Source organism: Tupaia chinensis, unplaced genomic scaffold (assembly GCF_000334495.1).
Source record: "Tupaia chinensis unplaced genomic scaffold, TupChi_1.0 Scaffold000516_1, whole genome shotgun sequence".
NCBI classification, from domain to species: Eukaryota; Metazoa; Chordata; class Mammalia; order Scandentia; family Tupaiidae; genus Tupaia; species Tupaia belangeri.
Window position 1 is genome coordinate 1,060,448 of NW_006160029.1, and position 19,541 is coordinate 1,079,988.

A 19,541-nucleotide genomic window follows, 5' to 3' on the forward strand; every position below is an offset into this window, starting at 1 on the left:
AACCAGTTTAAATCTAAACTCACACAAGCAATTGCTGAAACTCCTGAAAATGACGTTTCAGAAACTGAAGTAGAAGATGATGAAGGATGGTAAGGGCTTTTGATTTCTTTATATGAACTGTGAACAGACAGAACCAGAGCAGACACTATTAGGACATTTCCACTCTGTCATCTGGGGGTTTTGTTTTTGTTTTCTCAGATTTTACCATTATTACTATTGGGCCTTGACCTCCTCTTACTTGATTTCAGCTCAGTATAAATACACCAAGCATTCAACCAACCTTTATTATAGAGTGCCCTATGTGCTCGCCCCTGGAAAACAAATAGGAAACCTTTGACACCATCTCTGCCCTAAGTAACTTTCCAATATTGTGGAAAGACTGGAAATCAACCTTAAAAGACAACAAAAGTAACTTTTTACACCTCCCCAGAAATATTTTAGATCTCAGTAATCCATTTCCTAGTCCTACCAACTTCCTCTTCAAAGTCAGGATCTCCAGGATCCTAGCAACACATGCATAGCTTATTTTATTTCTTTGTCTTTGGATACTTTTTAGTTGTTTAAGACACTGATTTAAAAAAAAAAAAAAAAGACAGACATGTATGTATCCTCTGCTTAGAACTTTATCCTATAAAAAAGACCAAAAGAAAAGAAAAATGAGAATTTTGTTTTTCCTTATCACACCCCTCTGTCCTCAAGTTGACTTCACTTGCAGTATATTAGGCCTCCCCACACCTAACTGCCTCCACCTCCCACTATACCCTGGCTCAGGCACTTTGCTGCAGGCGAGCCAGTGGATCACCCCCCACACATGACTCACCCTCTGGAGACTGAACCGTCACATGTGCCATTACCCTAACCCAGAATCATAGCCTTGTCTTCTGCCAAACAGTGTCTCTCCCCTATTTCAAAACTCTGTTCATCATCCCATCCTCCAGGAAACCCGTCAGCAAAATTTGTTGAGCACTCACAAATCTAGAGGGTGGAGGAAGGAGGGCTGGAACACACACTAAAAAAGACATAAAAGCACTTATTAAGAAAACATTTAAACAAGTAAGAATCTGCAACTGTATATAACTTTAATCAGAAGGACTAAGGGTATGATAATTTGATTGAAATGCATTCTACCTAACCTAGGACCCTGAAGTATTTGTATATTTCTCAATTAATTTATAGTTTCCATATGATCTGGGTTATGATGTTGATTACTGTAAAATTCTAGATCTCTTTGTATAGATTTCTATTTTATATATATATATATATACTTACCATTATTACTATTGGGCCTTGACCTCCTCTTACTTGATTTCAGCTCAGTATAAATACACCAAGCATTCAACCAACCTTTATTATAGAGTGCCCTATGTGCTCGCCCCTGGAAAACAAATAGGAAACCTTTGACACCATCTCTGCCCTAAGTAACTTTCCAATATTGTGGAAAGACTGGAAATCAACCTTAAAAGACAACAAAAGTAACTTTTTACACCTCCCCAGAAATATTTTAGATCTCAGTAATCCATTTCCTAGTCCTACCAACTTCCTCTTCAAAGTCAGGATCTCCAGGATCCTAGCAACACATGCATAGCTTATTTTATTTCTTTGTCTTTGGATACTTTTTAGTTGTTTAAGACACTGATTTAAAAAAAAAAAAAAAAGACAGACATGTATGTATCCTCTGCTTAGAACTTTATCCTATAAAAAAGACCAAAAGAAAAGAAAAATGAGAATTTTGTTTTTCCTTATCACACCCCTCTGTCCTCAAGTTGACTTCACTTGCAGTATATTAGGCCTCCCCACACCTAACTGCCTCCACCTCCCACTATACCCTGGCTCAGGCACTTTGCTGCAGGCGAGCCAGTGGATCACCCCCCACACATGACTCACCCTCTGGAGACTGAACCGTCACATGTGCCATTACCCTAACCCAGAATCATAGCCTTGTCTTCTGCCAAACAGTGTCTCTCCCCTATTTCAAAACTCTGTTCATCATCCCATCCTCCAGGAAACCCGTCAGCAAAATTTGTTGAGCACTCACAAATCTAGAGGGTGGAGGAAGGAGGGCTGGAACACACACTAAAAAAGACATAAAAGCACTTATTAAGAAAACATTTAAACAAGTAAGAATCTGCAACTGTATATAACTTTAATCAGAAGGACTAAGGGTATGATAATTTGATTGAAATGCATTCTACCTAACCTAGGACCCTGAAGTATTTGTATATTTCTCAATTAATTTATAGTTTCCATATGATCTGGGTTATGATGTTGATTACTGTAAAATTCTAGATCTCTTTGTATAGATTTCTATTTTATATATATATATATATACACACACACACACACATACATACACACTCATACTTAAATTCAAAATTGCTTGACAGCAGAAACTGGTTCTTCTCATAGTTCTGTGCCAAAGGCAAAGGCTCAGTGATCGACCCATCAAGATAAATGCACGCTGTATAGAACTTTCTTCTGTTTTTCATGTGACTGGACAGGTTTAGTTTTATTTTGGATTCCTTGAATGTCTCAAAACTTTCAAATGTTTGGGTTCAGCCACCACACAAAAAGTTTTTTGCCAAGTCTTCTTCCCCTCATTTTTGAATCCATATGCATTTTTTAAGAAAATACCCATGTGTTTCTGATTCATTTACACTTAACTCATCAAGATGGTGTTTTGTAAGAGCAGTTTGATGCCCAATAAGTTTTTTTAACCTTTTTATAAGCCATTTAAGTCCTTTTTTATTGAACAGGAAAATCACCAACAAATTCTAACCCCAGAAGTTTCATTTGAAACTCATAACCCACAGGATTCAAATTTACTTTTAACTTGGCAAGAGCATTTAACTTCCCAAGGTTCTTCTTAGCCCTGTGGTTCAGTATTCTCTCATTTTGATTTCCTCATTAGCTGCAGTTATCAATTATGTGTTTTTACAAGTGTCATTCTTGGTTTTGATGTGATTTGACAATACAATTAATGTTCTAACATCCTCATTAGAAAGTTAAACAAATGAGAAAACTTTACCACAGGAAGAAAAAACAAACACTGGTCAATGATGTTGGCTAATTCTCCAACAGGGGAAACGAGTAAGTAGTAAAGGAGGGAGAAAGACATTAAAGGAACCATTTGCAGGTCTTCAGGGCATTCTTTTCTGCTCTCAGTTGCAGTCTCCTAAACAGAAATTCAGAGTTGTACTCCTCACATCTCCAGAATTTTTTTGGTATTTGTTTTATCTAACATCTAATACAAATACCTTTAGTGTTCTGGGCACTATGAAGAATCATACAGAACTCAGCAGGCCCTTATGTACTCCCTTATTGCAGTATAGACCATTGAATTCTTGTAACCTGATAAGCAGCAATATAATTTTTGTTCATAAATAAACCAGTTCCACTTTATCAAGTCTCTGATCATTTAGAGTCTTCTTTATAAAGTACATTCTACCCAGGAAAGGAGACTTGTGTTCAAAATGGTTTATTGCAAATATTTTGAGTGCATGGCATGTGCATGTGTGTTATGCATAAATTACATGGTTCCCAGACTATTTTGTAGGTCACGGTTGCAGCTTTTCTAAGAAGTGAAAGTCAGCCAGTGTGCTGTACTACACTGTCAGGGTCTGTTATCTGAGGTAAAATGATTGCTTCTAAGACATTTTTATGTGTCCGCATGAGTGGCCACACATTGAGGGATCGTTTTCATTTTCTGTCAAGATAGAAACCATTACCAATTTGTTATGTTTTCTTTTACTTGGCAAACTATTCTATTTGCATTTTTGGCTGAGCTGCTGTATTGGCATGGTGTATAATAGACATTTGGGTACCATGCAGCAACATTCTACTTTTTATGCAAAAAAAAAAAAAGGAGGGGGAGAGAAAGAAAAGAAATATGATTCTATTGTAAACAGTGTGTATGGTGTTTGATAATTATTCCCAGATTTCACTGTCTAACATGGAATTTAAAGAAATGTTATTAGTAGATCTAAACTGAAGTGCATGATAGAAATGTTTCATTCAGAATTACCAGGATTCTTTCTTCGTTCAGATATATACCGTAATATGTGGTGGCAGTGATGGCACCAGATTGCGGTTTAGCAGCTGGAGTAATTAGCCTTTTTGCCACTATATTCCTTAGTCCCGCAGCATCACAGACCCGTATAGCTGTACAAACCTTCTTCAAGCATGGATTTTATAAAGCCGATTAGACACATGGCAGGAGGCATCAGCCAAAGGACTCATATGACTGTGTGGATGAAGTCCATATGCCAGTTTGGGTTTGGTTAGATAAACCTTGGTTAGCTTCCAAAAAAGTTTTTGAGAAAGATCTGTCTGACAAAGCAGTGGAGAGACACAAAAAGAAAGCCACCTGTTCCTTATACAACAAAATATGCATTTCCCAGGAAAAGAGAAAAATTAAATATATGAAAATAGACTGTGATCTTGTAAACATTAGCTCCTTACTATGTCTCATTGAAAATGTCTTTTCAGGTCATTAAATCTGAGATTAACTTAGGCCTTTACCTGATAAAATAAAATAATAAATGACATATTGGTCTGACTACCTTCTTCCTTTTGTCTCCCCTCTACCACTTTGCTCCATAGTACAGTATTCAGTATTATGAAATTTTGAAAAACATTAGCATTTGCATGATTGCCTCAAGTAAATATTTTAGTGATTTTTGATTTTTTTTTTTTTTTGCCAGAAGGTACATGTGTTCATCAGGAGAACCAGCAGAGAGAAAGAGGGAAAGTGAGAAAGCATCTCACATGAGGGATGGTCCCACTTCAGTCCCTTCTCCTCTATTTCTCCCTCCTTTCAGAATTGTGGATACACACCATACACTCCTGGCATGTTTTTCAAGCTGCCAGGTCTGGAACTCAAACCACTCAGTCAACCATGTGGGATCCAGCCGTTTAACCATAATGCCTTTGGCTGGTCCTTAATAATTATTATATAAGTAAAAGGTATTCACTGTAGAAAATTCAGAATATAGAATCCCTCAAAAGAAGTAAAAATCACCTGGGATCTCAAACTCAAAGATAAATACTATTCATTTGTACATGTATGTATCCTTCTAGATATTTCTATACACATACATATTTTAAGCAAAAATAGGATTATATAGTACAATAGCTTTATAAGTTGCTTTTTTTCCCATCAGTGATAGGTAACTACTATTTCTTTTTGTCCTACATAGTTTTATTATATATTTAGTTTTTGTATTATGGCCATGTAGCATTCCTTTGTGTGATGAACTGCATGTTTATTTGACTATGTTGTTGGATATTTAGGCTCTTTCCAGTTTCTATTATTATAAACAATACTATGAAAAATATCACTCTATCTAGATAATTCCCTGTTTTCTCAGGATGAATTTCTAAAACTGGAATTGCTTAGTGAGTATACATTTCTACTAAATATTTTCAAATGACCCTCCCAAAATGTTATTTTATGTTATTTTAATTTATACTTCCAGTTACATATCATTTAAGACTTTCCCTCAGGGTATATATATTATATATATATATGTGTGTGTGTGTGTGTGTGTGTGTGTGTGTGTATGTACATATATATAAATTCTGAAGATTAAATTAAGGTTAATTGTAGTGCTCAGTGAAAGAGAATAACATTGTAGAGTAAATGCTTTGCCTTTGTAAATTTTTTTAAAAATACAAGCACAGTATGGTTTCTTTTGTTTTTAATGAAACTGTACACGTTTTAACATAGCTTGTCTTCTCAGGAGCCTCAAAGACTTATTCTTGGTTGAGCAAACCACCTTCTAAGGATAAACCTACATGTTACAACTTCTGGATCCGGATTTTTTTATTCAGTCTTATTACTGCAGCTCGGTTTGTTAAAAATTTATTTAATCTATCAGTCAGACAATTTACTTCTGCTAAAGATTAGAAACCAAGATTGGACTTGAAGAGATTTTAAAGCCTTTCTCTGGAGTTAGCATAGGACAGAGCAACAAGTACCAGTTGTCTGAGTTTCCATAATAGTGAAATCTTAATAATATAGACATATGTATAAACACACACACACATTAAATGCAGATATATATGTGTGTGTATATATATATATATATATATACACACACATGTACATATGCATTAAATCTTAATAATGCAGATATATATGTATACATGAATGCAGTTATGTGTATATATGCACACATACATATACATTAAAACCTATTATACCCAGTGAAATTTTAGTAGTTAAAAAAGTTATTGACTATTGGACCTTATTCTAGTATAACATTAAGGGATATGACTTCACCTCACTGCTCATATTGGCAAAATTTTAAACAGCTTTTATACATATAACATATTGTAGTTTGTTTATGCTTTGGACAAATGTTGAGTGAAGGGTACAGTGATCATAAATGAATATTTTAATTATAGTGAGCACTTCATTCAAGTAGGGCATTGCATTCAAGTAGGGCATTAACTTGATGGATAACAGGTTGGCATAGTTGAAAATAAGCACAGCTATAAGGGTGGAGGCTGTGGGGATAAAAAAGGCCCAGATTAGACAAGGGAGAGATTTTCTTCACCTTTCAATGTTAGCCAGGCAGCAGTTTTCAAAGTTTTAGTCTTTGGACTGTTTATGCTATTAGAAATTGAGAGAGGATGCCCAACGAGCTTCTGTTTAAATGAAATCAATATTTACCTCATTAGGTATTAAAACTATTCACCTACTTAAGGGCATGTTGGTTGCTTCCAAGTTTTGGCAATTATGAATAAAATTGCTATAAACATCTATATGCAGATTTTAGTATGGACATAGTTTTCAACTCATTTGAATATATACCAAAAAGTCATTTCTGAATTCTGTAGTAAGAGTGTGTTTAGTTTTGTAAGAAATTGTCAAACTGTCTTCCAAAGTGGCTATACCAGTTTGCATTCCCACCAACAAAAATGAAAATTGTTGTTCTTCATCCTCTTCAGCACTTGAAACAGCCTTACATTACCAAAGATAAATCTCACTTCTTTATAGACATTGTTAGATTCAACTTTCTAATATTTTATTAAAGGCATTTGCATCTCTTCTCACAAATAATATTGGTATGTGATTTTTTTTTTCTTTTAATTTCTTTGTCTTGATTTGGTATAAGGGTAATTCTGGCTTCATAAAATAAATTAGAAAGTATGGCCCTTAGGAGAAGAGATTGTAGAGAATTGGTATATCTTTTTTGAATGTTTCGTAAAATTTACCAGCAGATCCATCTGGGCCTGGTGCTTTCTGTGTGGGAAGATTTATTGATTCAATTTCTTTAATACATATAGAGCTATTTGAATTGTCTGCTTATTCTAGCATGAGTTTTATGAGATTATGTTTTTTAAGGAATTGGTCCATTTTGTCTGTTATCAAATCTATGGGCATAGAGTTGTTCAAAGTATTTCTTTATTGTCCTTTATATGCCTGTGAAATCTGTAGTGATGTCCTCTTCTTCATTTCCAACGTTAGTCATTTCCATCCTCTCTCTTTCCTCCTTGTTAGCCTGACTAGAGGCTTATCCATTTTATTGATCTTCTCAAAGAATGAGCTTTTTGCCATTATTACTTCAGATATTGCTTCTGTTTGGTATTCCAGTTATGTATATGTCACCTCTTTGTAAATGGCTCATATTTCTTGAATAATCTCTTCTGTCTTTTGGGTTTTATTGGGGGTATTTTTTTTTTAGCTCTTTTTTTTCTCTTTCTTTTTCTTTCTTCCTTTTTTTTTTTTTTTTTTTTTTTGAGAGAGAGATATTTTTGCCATAGGGCACATATGCTCACTGGAGAAACAGACTGAAACACAGAGAGAGAAAGTGAGAAACATTGTCCAGGGGAATGACCACACCACAATCCCTTTGCCTCCATTCTCTTCTTGGGATTTTGAGCAAACATGCACCCACTCCCAGCATGAGTTTCAAGTCACCAGGTCTGAGACTCAAACCACAGTCAGCCATTTGGGAGTCTAGTACTTAAACCACCATGCCACCTGCTGGCCTCTAGTTTGAGGAATTTCTAATTACATAATTTTCAACTAACTGATTCTTTCCTCAACCACATCCAGTCTACTGTTGAGTTCATTAGTGACATTCTTCATTCCTATTACAATGGTATTTTTCTTTCTAGCATTTCTTATTGATTCTTTCTTAGAATTTCCATCTCTGCTTACATTACTTATCTGCTCTAGTATGTTGTCAGTTTTCTCCATTAGAATTCATAACATGTTAGGCGTTGTCGTTTTACATTCCTAATTTAATAATTCCAAAATCTTTGTTATATCTGAACTTATTTCTGATGCTTACTTTGTCTCTTCAGATTGTGTTTTTTCTTGCCTTTTAGCATGACTTGTAATTTGCCATTGAAACCCAAACATAAAGTCTGTAATAGGACTTAAGGTAAATTAGCCTTTTGTATGAGGTTTTATGTTGACCTTACCAGGAGTTTTTCAATGTTTAATATTTTCTGTAATGTGGATGCCAAAGGTTTCAGTTTCCTCTAATGTCCTTGTTACTGTTTTATTCTTATTGTGTTTGAGTTGCCCTAAGAACTCCTACTTAAATAGCTTATATGCCTTACAGCTCTTTCAGTTGTAATTAGTCATTACTATACTGGAGTCCTGTTGATGTGACAGCAAATTTTAGGGAGGAGAAACATTCTGTGAGCTTAAAATTAAATCTCGGACTTTTAGTAGGCCAAAATCTCCAGGCTGTGATCTTCAGGAATATTTCCTGTCTTTTTCAAAAATTTCCCCTCATCATAAGTCAGACAGTAAAGCTAGAGGGGACTAGATTTGGCTAATTGCTTTTTGCTCAGGTAATTAAGTCTCTAATAAGGGTATTTTTCTCCATGTTTTAGAATCATTTCTTTTTCTCTAACCCTGTCAGAAATGCAAGAGAATTTTTCTGGGATCTTCATTCCAAGAACCTAATTGTGTTCATGGCGATGAAACCCAGAAAATGTCAAGTCCCCCTGGGACTGGGTCCCAGGAGTTTCTCACTGTCATTCTGATCCACACTCTACTCAGTTCATCAAAATTTCAGTTAATGACTCCAGCAGCATTTATTCCAGGTCATCTGGGCAGTAATTCTCTTTGTTTACCAATATTTCCAGATTTGGGGCAGCTATCTGCCCTGTGTCTTCAATTCTCTGAGATGTCTAAGGGAAAAAAAAAAAAGTTTTCCTTCATTTAGCTTTATTCTTGTTGTAGGATAAATTGATTGCTTTCAAGCTCCTTACATGTTAAAAATGAAAAAGGAAGTGTCCTCCTTCTGTTTTTGTTCCTGTTTTCCCTTATCTACCTTCTTTCAGATTATTTAATCACATTTTAGTATTTCAGTTTAATTTACCTAATATATTTTGACAGTATCTCTTTGAACAGTGAGATTTGTTTCATCTTCCTGTTTGATCTTGGAATTGCAATGTACTTTCTTAACGTCTGAGGTAGGCTGAGATTCAGATTCTTTTTCCAGACATGGGCCAGAAGAAGCTATAGCACAAGAGGATAAGAAGGCCTGAAAATTGTAACATACGCTGGCAACTAGCAGAAATCTTGGAGGGGTGTGAATTCCCATGGACTGTTATGTGTCCCCAGCTGAGAAATGTCTCATAATAGGATAATACCTGATGCTTAAAATCAAATTAGTAAAATGTATTTGGCTCAGTTAATCTGAAGAAAGCAAAACTGGTAGTTCAAGGAATCAAAAGAAGAGTATATTTTTTGCTAAAAAAGTTTGTTGCTAAGTACTCCCTAAAGAAGTCAATCTGGAGACCAGTTGGTGTAATGGCTATGTTGCTGGACTCCCATGTAGTCGACAGTGGTTTGAGTCCCAGACCTGGTGGCTTAAACTCACACGAGGTGCAGCATGTGCGTGTGTGCCAAAGATCCCAAGAGGAGAATGGAGGAGAAGGGATTGTGGCATGGCCACCCCAGTGGCGGGTGATTTCTCACTTTCTGTCTCTGTCTCTCTCTGTCTTTCTGGCAAGTGCACGTGCCCTATTGCAAAAACCTCACCAAAAAAAAGGTCAATCTGTTTTTTATTCACTAGTTATAAAGTGCTCCCTTGTTCTTCTTGCCAAAAGAAGGAAACCCCTTAATATTAGAATTTTAAATAAGTGATCAACTGTGAAACAAATATTCATTCACCGACTTATAGGGAGTAATATTTTCAGCAGTTACTGTAATCATACTTTAATTTAGAATTTTATCCGAGCTCTAGGATTTCTGTTTGTTTATTGTCATTATATTGCCATTAATAAATTCAGAAACTTCTCTGTCATTTTCAGCCTTTATGTAAATTATGCTGCCTGTTTTCTGACAGATTAGTTAATGAGCCTTTTATACTTACAACTGCTATACGTTGTCCCTATTTATCAGTTAAGAACTCATAATCTGCTTTTTTCCCTCAAAATGTGTTTTAAAACCTGTAGAGCCTGTGGCAAATAATTTTTAATTCTCAAGCTGTACATGAGTATTTATCTACTGAAACTGAAATCTGAAATCTTTCCATGGCATTTAATTGCAGCACTATATTTGTGGGCTCAGTCTATTCAAATGGGTCAGATTAATTCAGTTGCATATTTTGAAAGCTATTCTTATTTTATGTGAATGTTTTTAATGTAAATAATGTGTGAGGTGTGGATTGTGGAATAAAGTTAGACGTGACACCCATTCCCATTGGTTTGTAGTCTAATATCCGAAGCAAGATAAGATGTCATTGTAAGAAGGAGGAGGTTTCTGCTTAGAACAAATATTGGGAGTAAATTATGAAGTGGTCGACCACGTGCCTCAAATACCAGCACCAGCAGTTTGAAAAATATGCCAGGTGTGTGTGTGTATGCAACTGTGTGTGTATGCCCCAAGTCCCAACAACATAGAGAAATGGTGGAGAAGGGATTGTGACATGACCATGCCCCATTAAAGGATATTTTCTTCCACTTCCTCTGTCTTTCTCTGGCGAGCACACATGCTGTCTGGCAAATTTTTTCTATTGTTCTTGGCCTAGCCCCTAGCACAGCAGTTGAGCCTTGGGCCTAGGGACTCGAATCTCACATGGCTGACCACAGTTCAAATCCTAGCCCTAGCAGCTTGAAGAAGTCACCAAGTGTGACTGCATGCATGTCCAGGATTCTGATGGGATGGAGCATCAAAGAAAAAAGGATTGTAGTATGACTGTAACCCACCGGGGAACACTCTCTTTCTCTTTCTCTTTCTCTTTCTCTTTCTCTTTCTCTTTCTCTTTCTCTTTCTCTTTCTCTTTCTCTTTCTCCCTCTCTCTTTCTGTCTGGCAAGTGTATATACAGCCTGGCAATTAAAAACATTTTTTTTTCTGAAACATTCTTTTTATTCCATTAGGAGTCAGGAGACCAAAATCTACTCTGTAATCCCACATATCAAATCATCATCACCTAACATACAATGGGCTGTGTAATGCGGTTGCCTGGGTTCAAAGCCTTCCTTGACAATGACTGCTGGATGACCTGAATAAACAACCTAGCATCTAAGCCTCAATTTCTTCACCTATGAAATAGAGATAATAATATTTACTCAGAGTAATTATTAGGATTGAAAGAGATCATTCATTCAATTTTTTTCTTTCAGGTTTTAAAAGTTTTTATTTGCATATTTAAAAAACATGCATTCCAATAATTAAAATCATTTGAACAAAAAAATGGCACTCTGATTAAACTGCATGTTATAGCCTGCAGGACACGTTGGAACAGCTTGGTTTTTACTCTACATTTCCCTCTGGACCCACACAGCTTCTTCCTTCACCAACATGCCAGTTCTTTTTCTTCCCTGCCAGCCAGACCGGCAGATGGGAGAGGCAGGCACGCCTTCGTTGTCAGTAGCTCTTGATACTTTGATGAGAAAGGGGCGGCACAGTCATTTAAACTTGACCCAACCTCTTTGCATCTTGCAAAGTTAAACAGCTAGAAGAAGTAAAGTAAGAACGCAGTGCTGTGAAATGTATAGTGCATACTAGCGACACAGGCCTCATTATCATTCGCCAGCTTGCTTCTCCTGTTCGATCATGTCTTTGGAAGGCAGTGGGGTTTTCTCTTGCATTTCTGTCTTCTTCAATTTCTAGTTCTTGAATTTCTTGATCTCAGTGTTATCGGGATTGTCAGATATGATTGTGGAGGAAACCAAGCTAGGCGCTCTAGAGAGCAATGTCTGGTCTAAGCAGTGGCCACCGCCAAGTCCATTGGTTCAGTTCTAACCATTCTATTCTAAAGCACTCAGCACGGTGCCCAACTCTTAGAAAATGCTCAGGGAATACTAAGTGTAAGAGAAAGAAGAGGCATACATGGTTCTGGATAGGCATTAGTAAGGTTTCACATACTACTCAAGCAGCACAAACTAAACATTCTAAATAAATAAGCAAAATGTTAGTTACATAGCCCTCTTCATCTAATAACCTCAAGAAAAATAATATATGAAAAAATGGCAAATGTTCGTTTACTTCAGTTATGTTATCTGTGACCTAGAAGTACTGTAGACATGTTCATTAAATTTGCTAGTAGGTGGCCAGCAGGTGGTATAGTGGTTAAGATGCTGGATTCCAACATGGCTGACCATGGTTTGAATCCCGGACCTGGCATTTGAAAATCATGCCGGGCACTTGTGGGTGCATGCCCAAAATCCTGAGAGGAGAATAGAAGAGAAGGGATTGCAGCATGACTGTCCCCCCAAGGGGTGATTTCTCTCTTTCCCGCTCTCCATCAAATGCACACATCCTAGAGAATAGAATTTGGAAAAAAAAAAAAAAAAAAAAAAAAAAACTGGTAGTATTCAGTACTTCTGTTTTAGAATCTGTTGAAAAAAGTAGAAATGTACTGTAAAGTCTTTTTAAAAATGTGCTCTTTAACTGAATTCAGATTATATAATGCCAAGGCTGGCAGAGTCTAGCTAATGTAAACTAAGCATTCATAAAAAAGAAGGAGAATGGATAAGATTTCCTTTTTCTGTATTGGGAGTATACAGTCACTGATGGTAGATTCTCTCCAGAATTTTTGTTTCTTTTTAGCTGACAGGAGCATCTCAGAGCAGAAAAGTTGCACATAACTAAGTCACTTATTTCTACTGCAAAGTAACTGCAGGAAGCAAAGTTCCTCAGGATCAGCATATTGTACTTAAAAAAAAAATAGTCATTTCACGATGGTTTTAAGAGATAGCAACAAAGCCATGAAAAAAGAAAGTTGCTATTGTACACAGGCAACCAAGAAATTACAGTAAGTGTTCTGACACTTTAACCTTACCTGAGAGAAACTTAGATGTTACTTAAAACAGAATAGAAACAGAATAGAAAACCCGAGTAGTAAGATTCCAGATTAAGTTTAGTAAAAGAAGACGCACAATTATTTCTATATTGTTGTTTATATTTCTTTTTTTTTTTTTAATTTTGGAAGGGTTTTTGGTATAGGGTGAGTGCACTCACCAGAAAGACAGAGAGAGACAGAGAGACAGAAATCACCCCCAGGGAGGATAGCCACACCACAATCTCTTCTCCTCCATTCTCCTCTCGGGATCTTGGGCTCGCACGCACATGCACCCGGCATGAGTTTAAGCCACCGGATCCAGGGCTTGAACCATGGTCAATTACATGGGAGTCCAGCGACATAGCCATTACGCTAACTACTGGTTCCTCATTTTTTTTCTTTTTTGAGAGGTTTTTGCTATAAGGTGTGTGCGCTCGCCAGAAAGACAAAGATAGAAAGTGGGAAATCATCCCCCAGGGGTATGGCCACACCGCAATCCCTTCTCCTCCATTCTCTTCTCAGGATCTTGGGCACACACGCACACACACCTGGCATGAGTTTAAGCCCTCCGGGTCCAGGACTCGAATTGCAGTCAACTACATGGGAGTCCAGCAACATAGCCATTATGCCAAATGCTGGTCCCTATATTTCTTTGAAGATAGTTTTAAATACTGTGTTATTTTCTTTTATAGCATTATTAATGAAATTGTCATACTAACTTTTTTAAAACTTAATTTGTATTTATATACATGTTCAACTTTAGAACACTGAGGGAAAAAATCACTGGTAATTCATGCCTACAGATAATCATTGTTTTTGTCTATACTTTCAAACATTTATGCATAAATGCTTTTTTCAAGAATGGAATCATGTTATACATTTTTGTTTTTCTTCTCTCACTTGTCAGCATATTATCAACATTTTTCATATTAAACATTCTTTTGTAACTTCCCTTCAATTGCTATATAATAGTCTTTCATAAGTTATAGCAAAATTGAACATGTGTCCTTTTTTGGGGAAAAGAACCCCAATGTTAATTATAGTTTTTCATTAGTAAATAAACCAATTGTTAAATATTTTGTCAATTTATTGTTGCTTCCTTATATTAAAGGATGTGAAACTACTGAGTCAGTAGGCTTTTTTTTAACTGAGGTATAATTTACAATACAAAAACACAATCATTATTTCATCACTTTAGTGAATTTTGACAATCATACATCCACATAAACACGACCAAAAGAAGACACAGCATTTACATCACCCAGAAACTTCTCTCAGCACCTTTTCAGCTAGTACCATCTCTCTCGACCACTCTGATTTCTGTCAGCTCAGGTATGCCTTTGATAACATTTTGGTTAGATTGCATTCCAGAGAGCTAAATCATTTATACCATGTATAGCCATGTATGAAGTTGTTGGTTTCTCCTTACCCTAGATATTGTGTACGTGTATGTTGTAATGTCTCATAGATAACAAATGGTATAGATATGTTAATCTTTGCCAATTTCTACCTTATAGTAATTTGTATCTCCTTTTTTTTTTTAACTGATAAAGTTAAACTTTTCCAATATGTTGACTGACCCTTTATGTTGTATTTTTGTGACGATGGTTATTACTTATCCCGTCTACTAAATTTATATGTTTCTTATTGATTTACAAAAGCTCTTAAATATTATGGATTTTGCTGTTTGTTTGTTTAAAATGCTTTTACCAGTTCTTCATTGCCTTACGATTTGTTCATGAAAGTTTTCATTTTTGTTTTTGTTTTTTTTGTTATTTGCTTTAGGGTGCATAAGTCACCAGAGAGAGACAGGGAGGAGGGAGTGAAAAATTACCCCCCAAAGGGAGATTGCTACACCACAATCTGTTCTCCATTCACCTCTCAGGAGTTTGGACATATATGCACATACACCCAGCACGTTTTTCAGGCTTCTGAGTCCAGGACTTAAACTGCGCAGCTGGCCATGTGAGATCCAGCTGCCTTAACTACCACACCACCAACTGGCCCCATAGTATAAGGTTTTATGTGTAATATTTTGGGTCAGTTTCATGGTTTGATGTCGATTTTTCTTTTTATTTTTCTTTTTTTCTGCTTATTGTTGTGCCAATACCTCACTGTTTAATTAGTATAGCAATATAGTACCATTTAGAATCTGGTAAGGCAAGTTGGATCTTTATTATTCTACGGTTATATTTTTATTTTAAAGCTTAAGTGAGTAGATAAGGTGCTATGTTCTTATTTTCTTTTATTTATCCACACCTAGAAAAAGCTTAGACAGTAGACCATGGAATCAATAAAAAGGCCCCATTATTTAACAGTTGGCCACGACCTGAAGTGCAGCCCCAGTGCCAACAAGGAAATAATTAGTCTTTAGACAAACACTTCAAAGGAACAGAAAAGATTGCATGTGGAAAGTAAGCACCATGAAGAATAAAGAAGAATGAAAGCTAGCATGGTTGATTGCCATTTTCTGGTATAGGTATATAAGTATTTACATGAGATGCTTGATCAGAATTATTTCCGTTTTCCTGTGACACCGAACAAAAGCACCAGGAATTAACAAAATCAGAGTACATACCATCTCACTTCCTTCCATTTTGCCCACTGTGAGACCCCCAGGACATCAAGAATGGCCACATTTAATAAACGCCACAAAATCCTCTTCCAAAGACATTTGCTGATCTTTCAACTACTGCCAATTTGAATTTTTTTTGATACAGTAAACTGTGTATTTAAAAATGACATGCTTCAATGTATAGAACCAATTTGGAATTCATAATATCCTTTCTCCTCCTTGGTATTAATGCATATAATCACGTTAAATGTACTAATAATGTTCTGTATTTTGTATACAGATAATTCATTTGACCCCAGTAAATAAAACATTGGGCATGGGTTGTTTTTAGCAGAATTAAATGATAGGGTAAAAAGCTAAGTTTCACTGAAGATTTTCAAAGCACCAGTCTCTTTTAAACCTATAAGGTAGACATTGTTATTATGTCCAGATTATATAAGAGGAATCTAAAGTATAGAAAGATTAAGTAATTTGGTCATGATCTCATAGCTAGAAAGTTATAGAGTTCAAAAATAGCCAGAATGCTTGGCTTAATAACTTGATTCTTTTTATTTTCAAAGATAATTTTTCTTGTTTGTGATTTTTTTTAAGTCTGTTTACTCATTTCTTCCATGAGAGAAAGAGATACCCTCAGCAGAATTTTCATGTCATGATCCACCACTAGTCTCAGCTGGCCTGGATGCAAACCCAGAACCTTTCCCATGTGGATCCAGTTGTGTTACCACTACACCACCACTCGACCCTCCTGTTTGTCATTTGTATTGCTGTGTGTAATGTCATCACATCTTCTGCTGAGAAAAAAATAATAATAATCGATATGATGAAACAATGCATCAGTATTTCATGCTATTTTACGTAGAATAGCATCACTTTCAGAGCTTCTCACACCTAAGCAACACTTACTCTAATTTAGCTAGCCTGCATATTTTTTATATTTTCTGATAAAGCAGTGCTTTGGTTTCCATTTTTGTTGTTTTAAACGGTAGTAATAAAGCCAAACAAGTAACTTTAGGACTTTATTAACTCGGTCAAAAGGTGTCTAGTCACCTTTAAATCATTAAAGCTGTTAAGTTCACATCCGTAACATTATATTCCCTGTACTATTTGAAGAATTAAAATTCAGAAAGTTATTATAAGTTTGTTTAACTTGAACAAGAAGTTCCTGCCACATTTACTCATAATTTTTTATAGGAATATAAATAGTAGAGTGGTTATGAGTATGGGATTTGGAGTCAGACCTGAATTTGAATCCCAACTTGGAAATTTACTAGCTGAGTGATCGTGGGCAAATTACATAACTTTTCAAATGCTGTTTCTTAAAGTGTAAACCAAGGATAATAATAGTACCTTTTCAGTAGTTCAGTTTGTGAATTAAATGAGATACTATTTTTAAGGGTCCAACAGGGTGTCTGGGACAATCAGTGCTCAGTGTTTTGTTTACCTCATCTTCAGTGTTGCCATTTTTATTTTTGAAAATTAGTTTCTCTGTATTTGACCACTGTCAGTAGATCTACCAAGATAATGATTGGAATTTATACCGTTTCTATGTTTGACTGGCTTTTTTTTGTTTGTTTGTCTTTATTAACTTATACTACCTCATAATGGTTAGCATAAGTTTAGTTTCTATCTTAATTCTTAACATTCTGAGGTAAAACAGATTTGAAGTTTGATATTTTTTCAGTGAACAGAAATACCTCATGAATGAAATATTGGCTTTTTCCTTGAGACGATACTAAAAACAAAAAACAAACTGGAAGTTTGCAGGGAGAGGGCATCTGTGAAGAAATATCCATTGTAAATACAATTTAAATATAAAGTAGAAAAATATCACTTTAGAGAGCATAGAATTATAAGTTCAATGTAATGTAAATGTTTTTATTCCATTTCACTTTGTTAGCCAAGTTCTAAGCTAGTGATAAAATGAAGCAAGAGGGAATGTGATTATAGACCAGGTTCCCTGCTTAGTGTTCACTTTATACAAGACTATAAATAATGCTGCAAAAGACCAATGTAATTCTTTATAAATAGGTCCTTGTCAGAGTTGCTGACCCTGGAATGGTGATTATTTTAATTCTAAGTTTTATATCCAATCTCTGAAATCACCTCTTTTTCTTCCAAATGAGGAAAACTCCTTTGTATTAACTCTGCTTTCCTACAGTTTGCCCTGACATAAGTTTCTATCGTGTTAGGGAAGTTTGTTTTCTTCACAGATCCGTTTGGGGAGAGACGGGCAGATAGCCACGTATCCCAGCTGCATACCGGGCTTTTTTGACTGGGAACTCCATCTTCCTACGACGTTCTATTAGTCCACTGGCCATAGTTACAGATTATTGGCTAAGCAGTTGGTTAAACCCCAAGGCAGGTGTAAGAATGCATATTACACATTTTTTCTGGAAAACCTCTTAAATCTTTCCACCTGTGCCCTGCTGAGTGTTAAGCATGTTAAATAGGCAAGAAAGCTGAGAAACAGTGCATTCCTTTGCTGCTGAAGATATTTTGACATTTACTTCAACAATACTCAATATTTATTAAAGATAATCTTATTATATGGGGATTTTTTTTCTTTCTAGTTTGCCATTGAGTAGGTGTACTTCCCTGAGAGAAAGAAGGAAAGTGAGAAATCACCCCCATGGTGGGGTAACCATGCCACAACCTCTTCTCCATTCTCCTCTTGGGATTTTGGGCGCGCGCGCACACACACACCCACACACACACACCCACACACACACTCAGTGTGTTTTTCAAGCTACTGGGTCCAAGTCTGAAACCACACTGTCAGCCATGTGGGATCCAGCCATCTTAATTACCATGCCACCAGCTAGCCTTGAGGATTTTTTTTTTTAACTAAGAAAAGCAAAAGATTTTTTTGAGTTGGCTTTTCAAAACCCAAACCAAAGGGGAATATTAATACTGTTTTTTTTTTTAATTTAAGTGTATTTGTTTATGTTCATTCACTGTACATCATTACAGCATACAAAATGAGATTTTCCATCCAGAGTACACTGTATATTGTCTCAATCAAGCACATCAACATACATGTTATTGTCAACAAATAATTTTCCATTTCTTATTTCCTGTATGTTTTGCTTTTTTTCCCCCATCCTTGATTCCCTATCTCTTCCCCTCTGCCATCTCCCACAAAAAACCCACACTGTCTCTGGTATCTATGATTGCTTTCTATACTCTCCCCACCCCACATTTTATTGAGTCACTAAAGATCATAATTAATCTAAATGTTTTCATAGCAAGTGCAGCTGATATATACATTTCCATGAACACAAGTCTAACTTTAGGCATCCTATGAAGTATCACCTAGCTGGGGCTATTTATCTTAACTGCGGTCATCGAATGGATTTTTTTTTTTTTCTGAAACTTTTCTTTTTTTTTGTAACTTAATTTACATTCTTTCGTTAAGCATCATCATAGCATACAAAATGTGATTTCCCATCTAGACTGTACTGCATAGTGACTTAATCATGCATATTATTATCCAAAATTTTCTACCCCTCTTTCTGGCCCTCTGTCCTTTCCCACCCTTTTCTCCCACTGTCTCTGGTGTCTACAATTGTCTTCTAATCCTTTTCCACCCACATTGTATTGATCACACAATTTCTTAAATAATCTAACTACTTTCAATGGTAAGTTCATATGGTACTATTAAGAAAACCAGTTTTAACTTAAATTATAGAAATGCTAAGGAACTTTTCTT

General features: G+C 35.9%; 1 protein-coding gene and 1 pseudogene across 1 annotated transcript in view; one reads left to right on the forward strand and one right to left on the reverse strand.

Moving 5' to 3' along the window:
• The window catches only part of CWC27 (CWC27 spliceosome associated cyclophilin), a 239,838-nt gene that overhangs the window by 204,967 nt on the left and 15,330 nt on the right, over positions 1-19,541 (forward strand). Inside the window, exon 13 of the mRNA XM_027775064.1 lies at positions 1-89. This exon is cut by the window's left edge and continues 48 nt beyond it. Within this exon, the coding sequence (XP_027630865.1) occupies positions 1-89 (89 nt within the window). The remainder of the gene's footprint in view (positions 90-19,541) is intronic.
• Positions 11,999-12,208, reverse strand: LOC106735765 (thymosin beta-4 pseudogene; annotated as a pseudogene).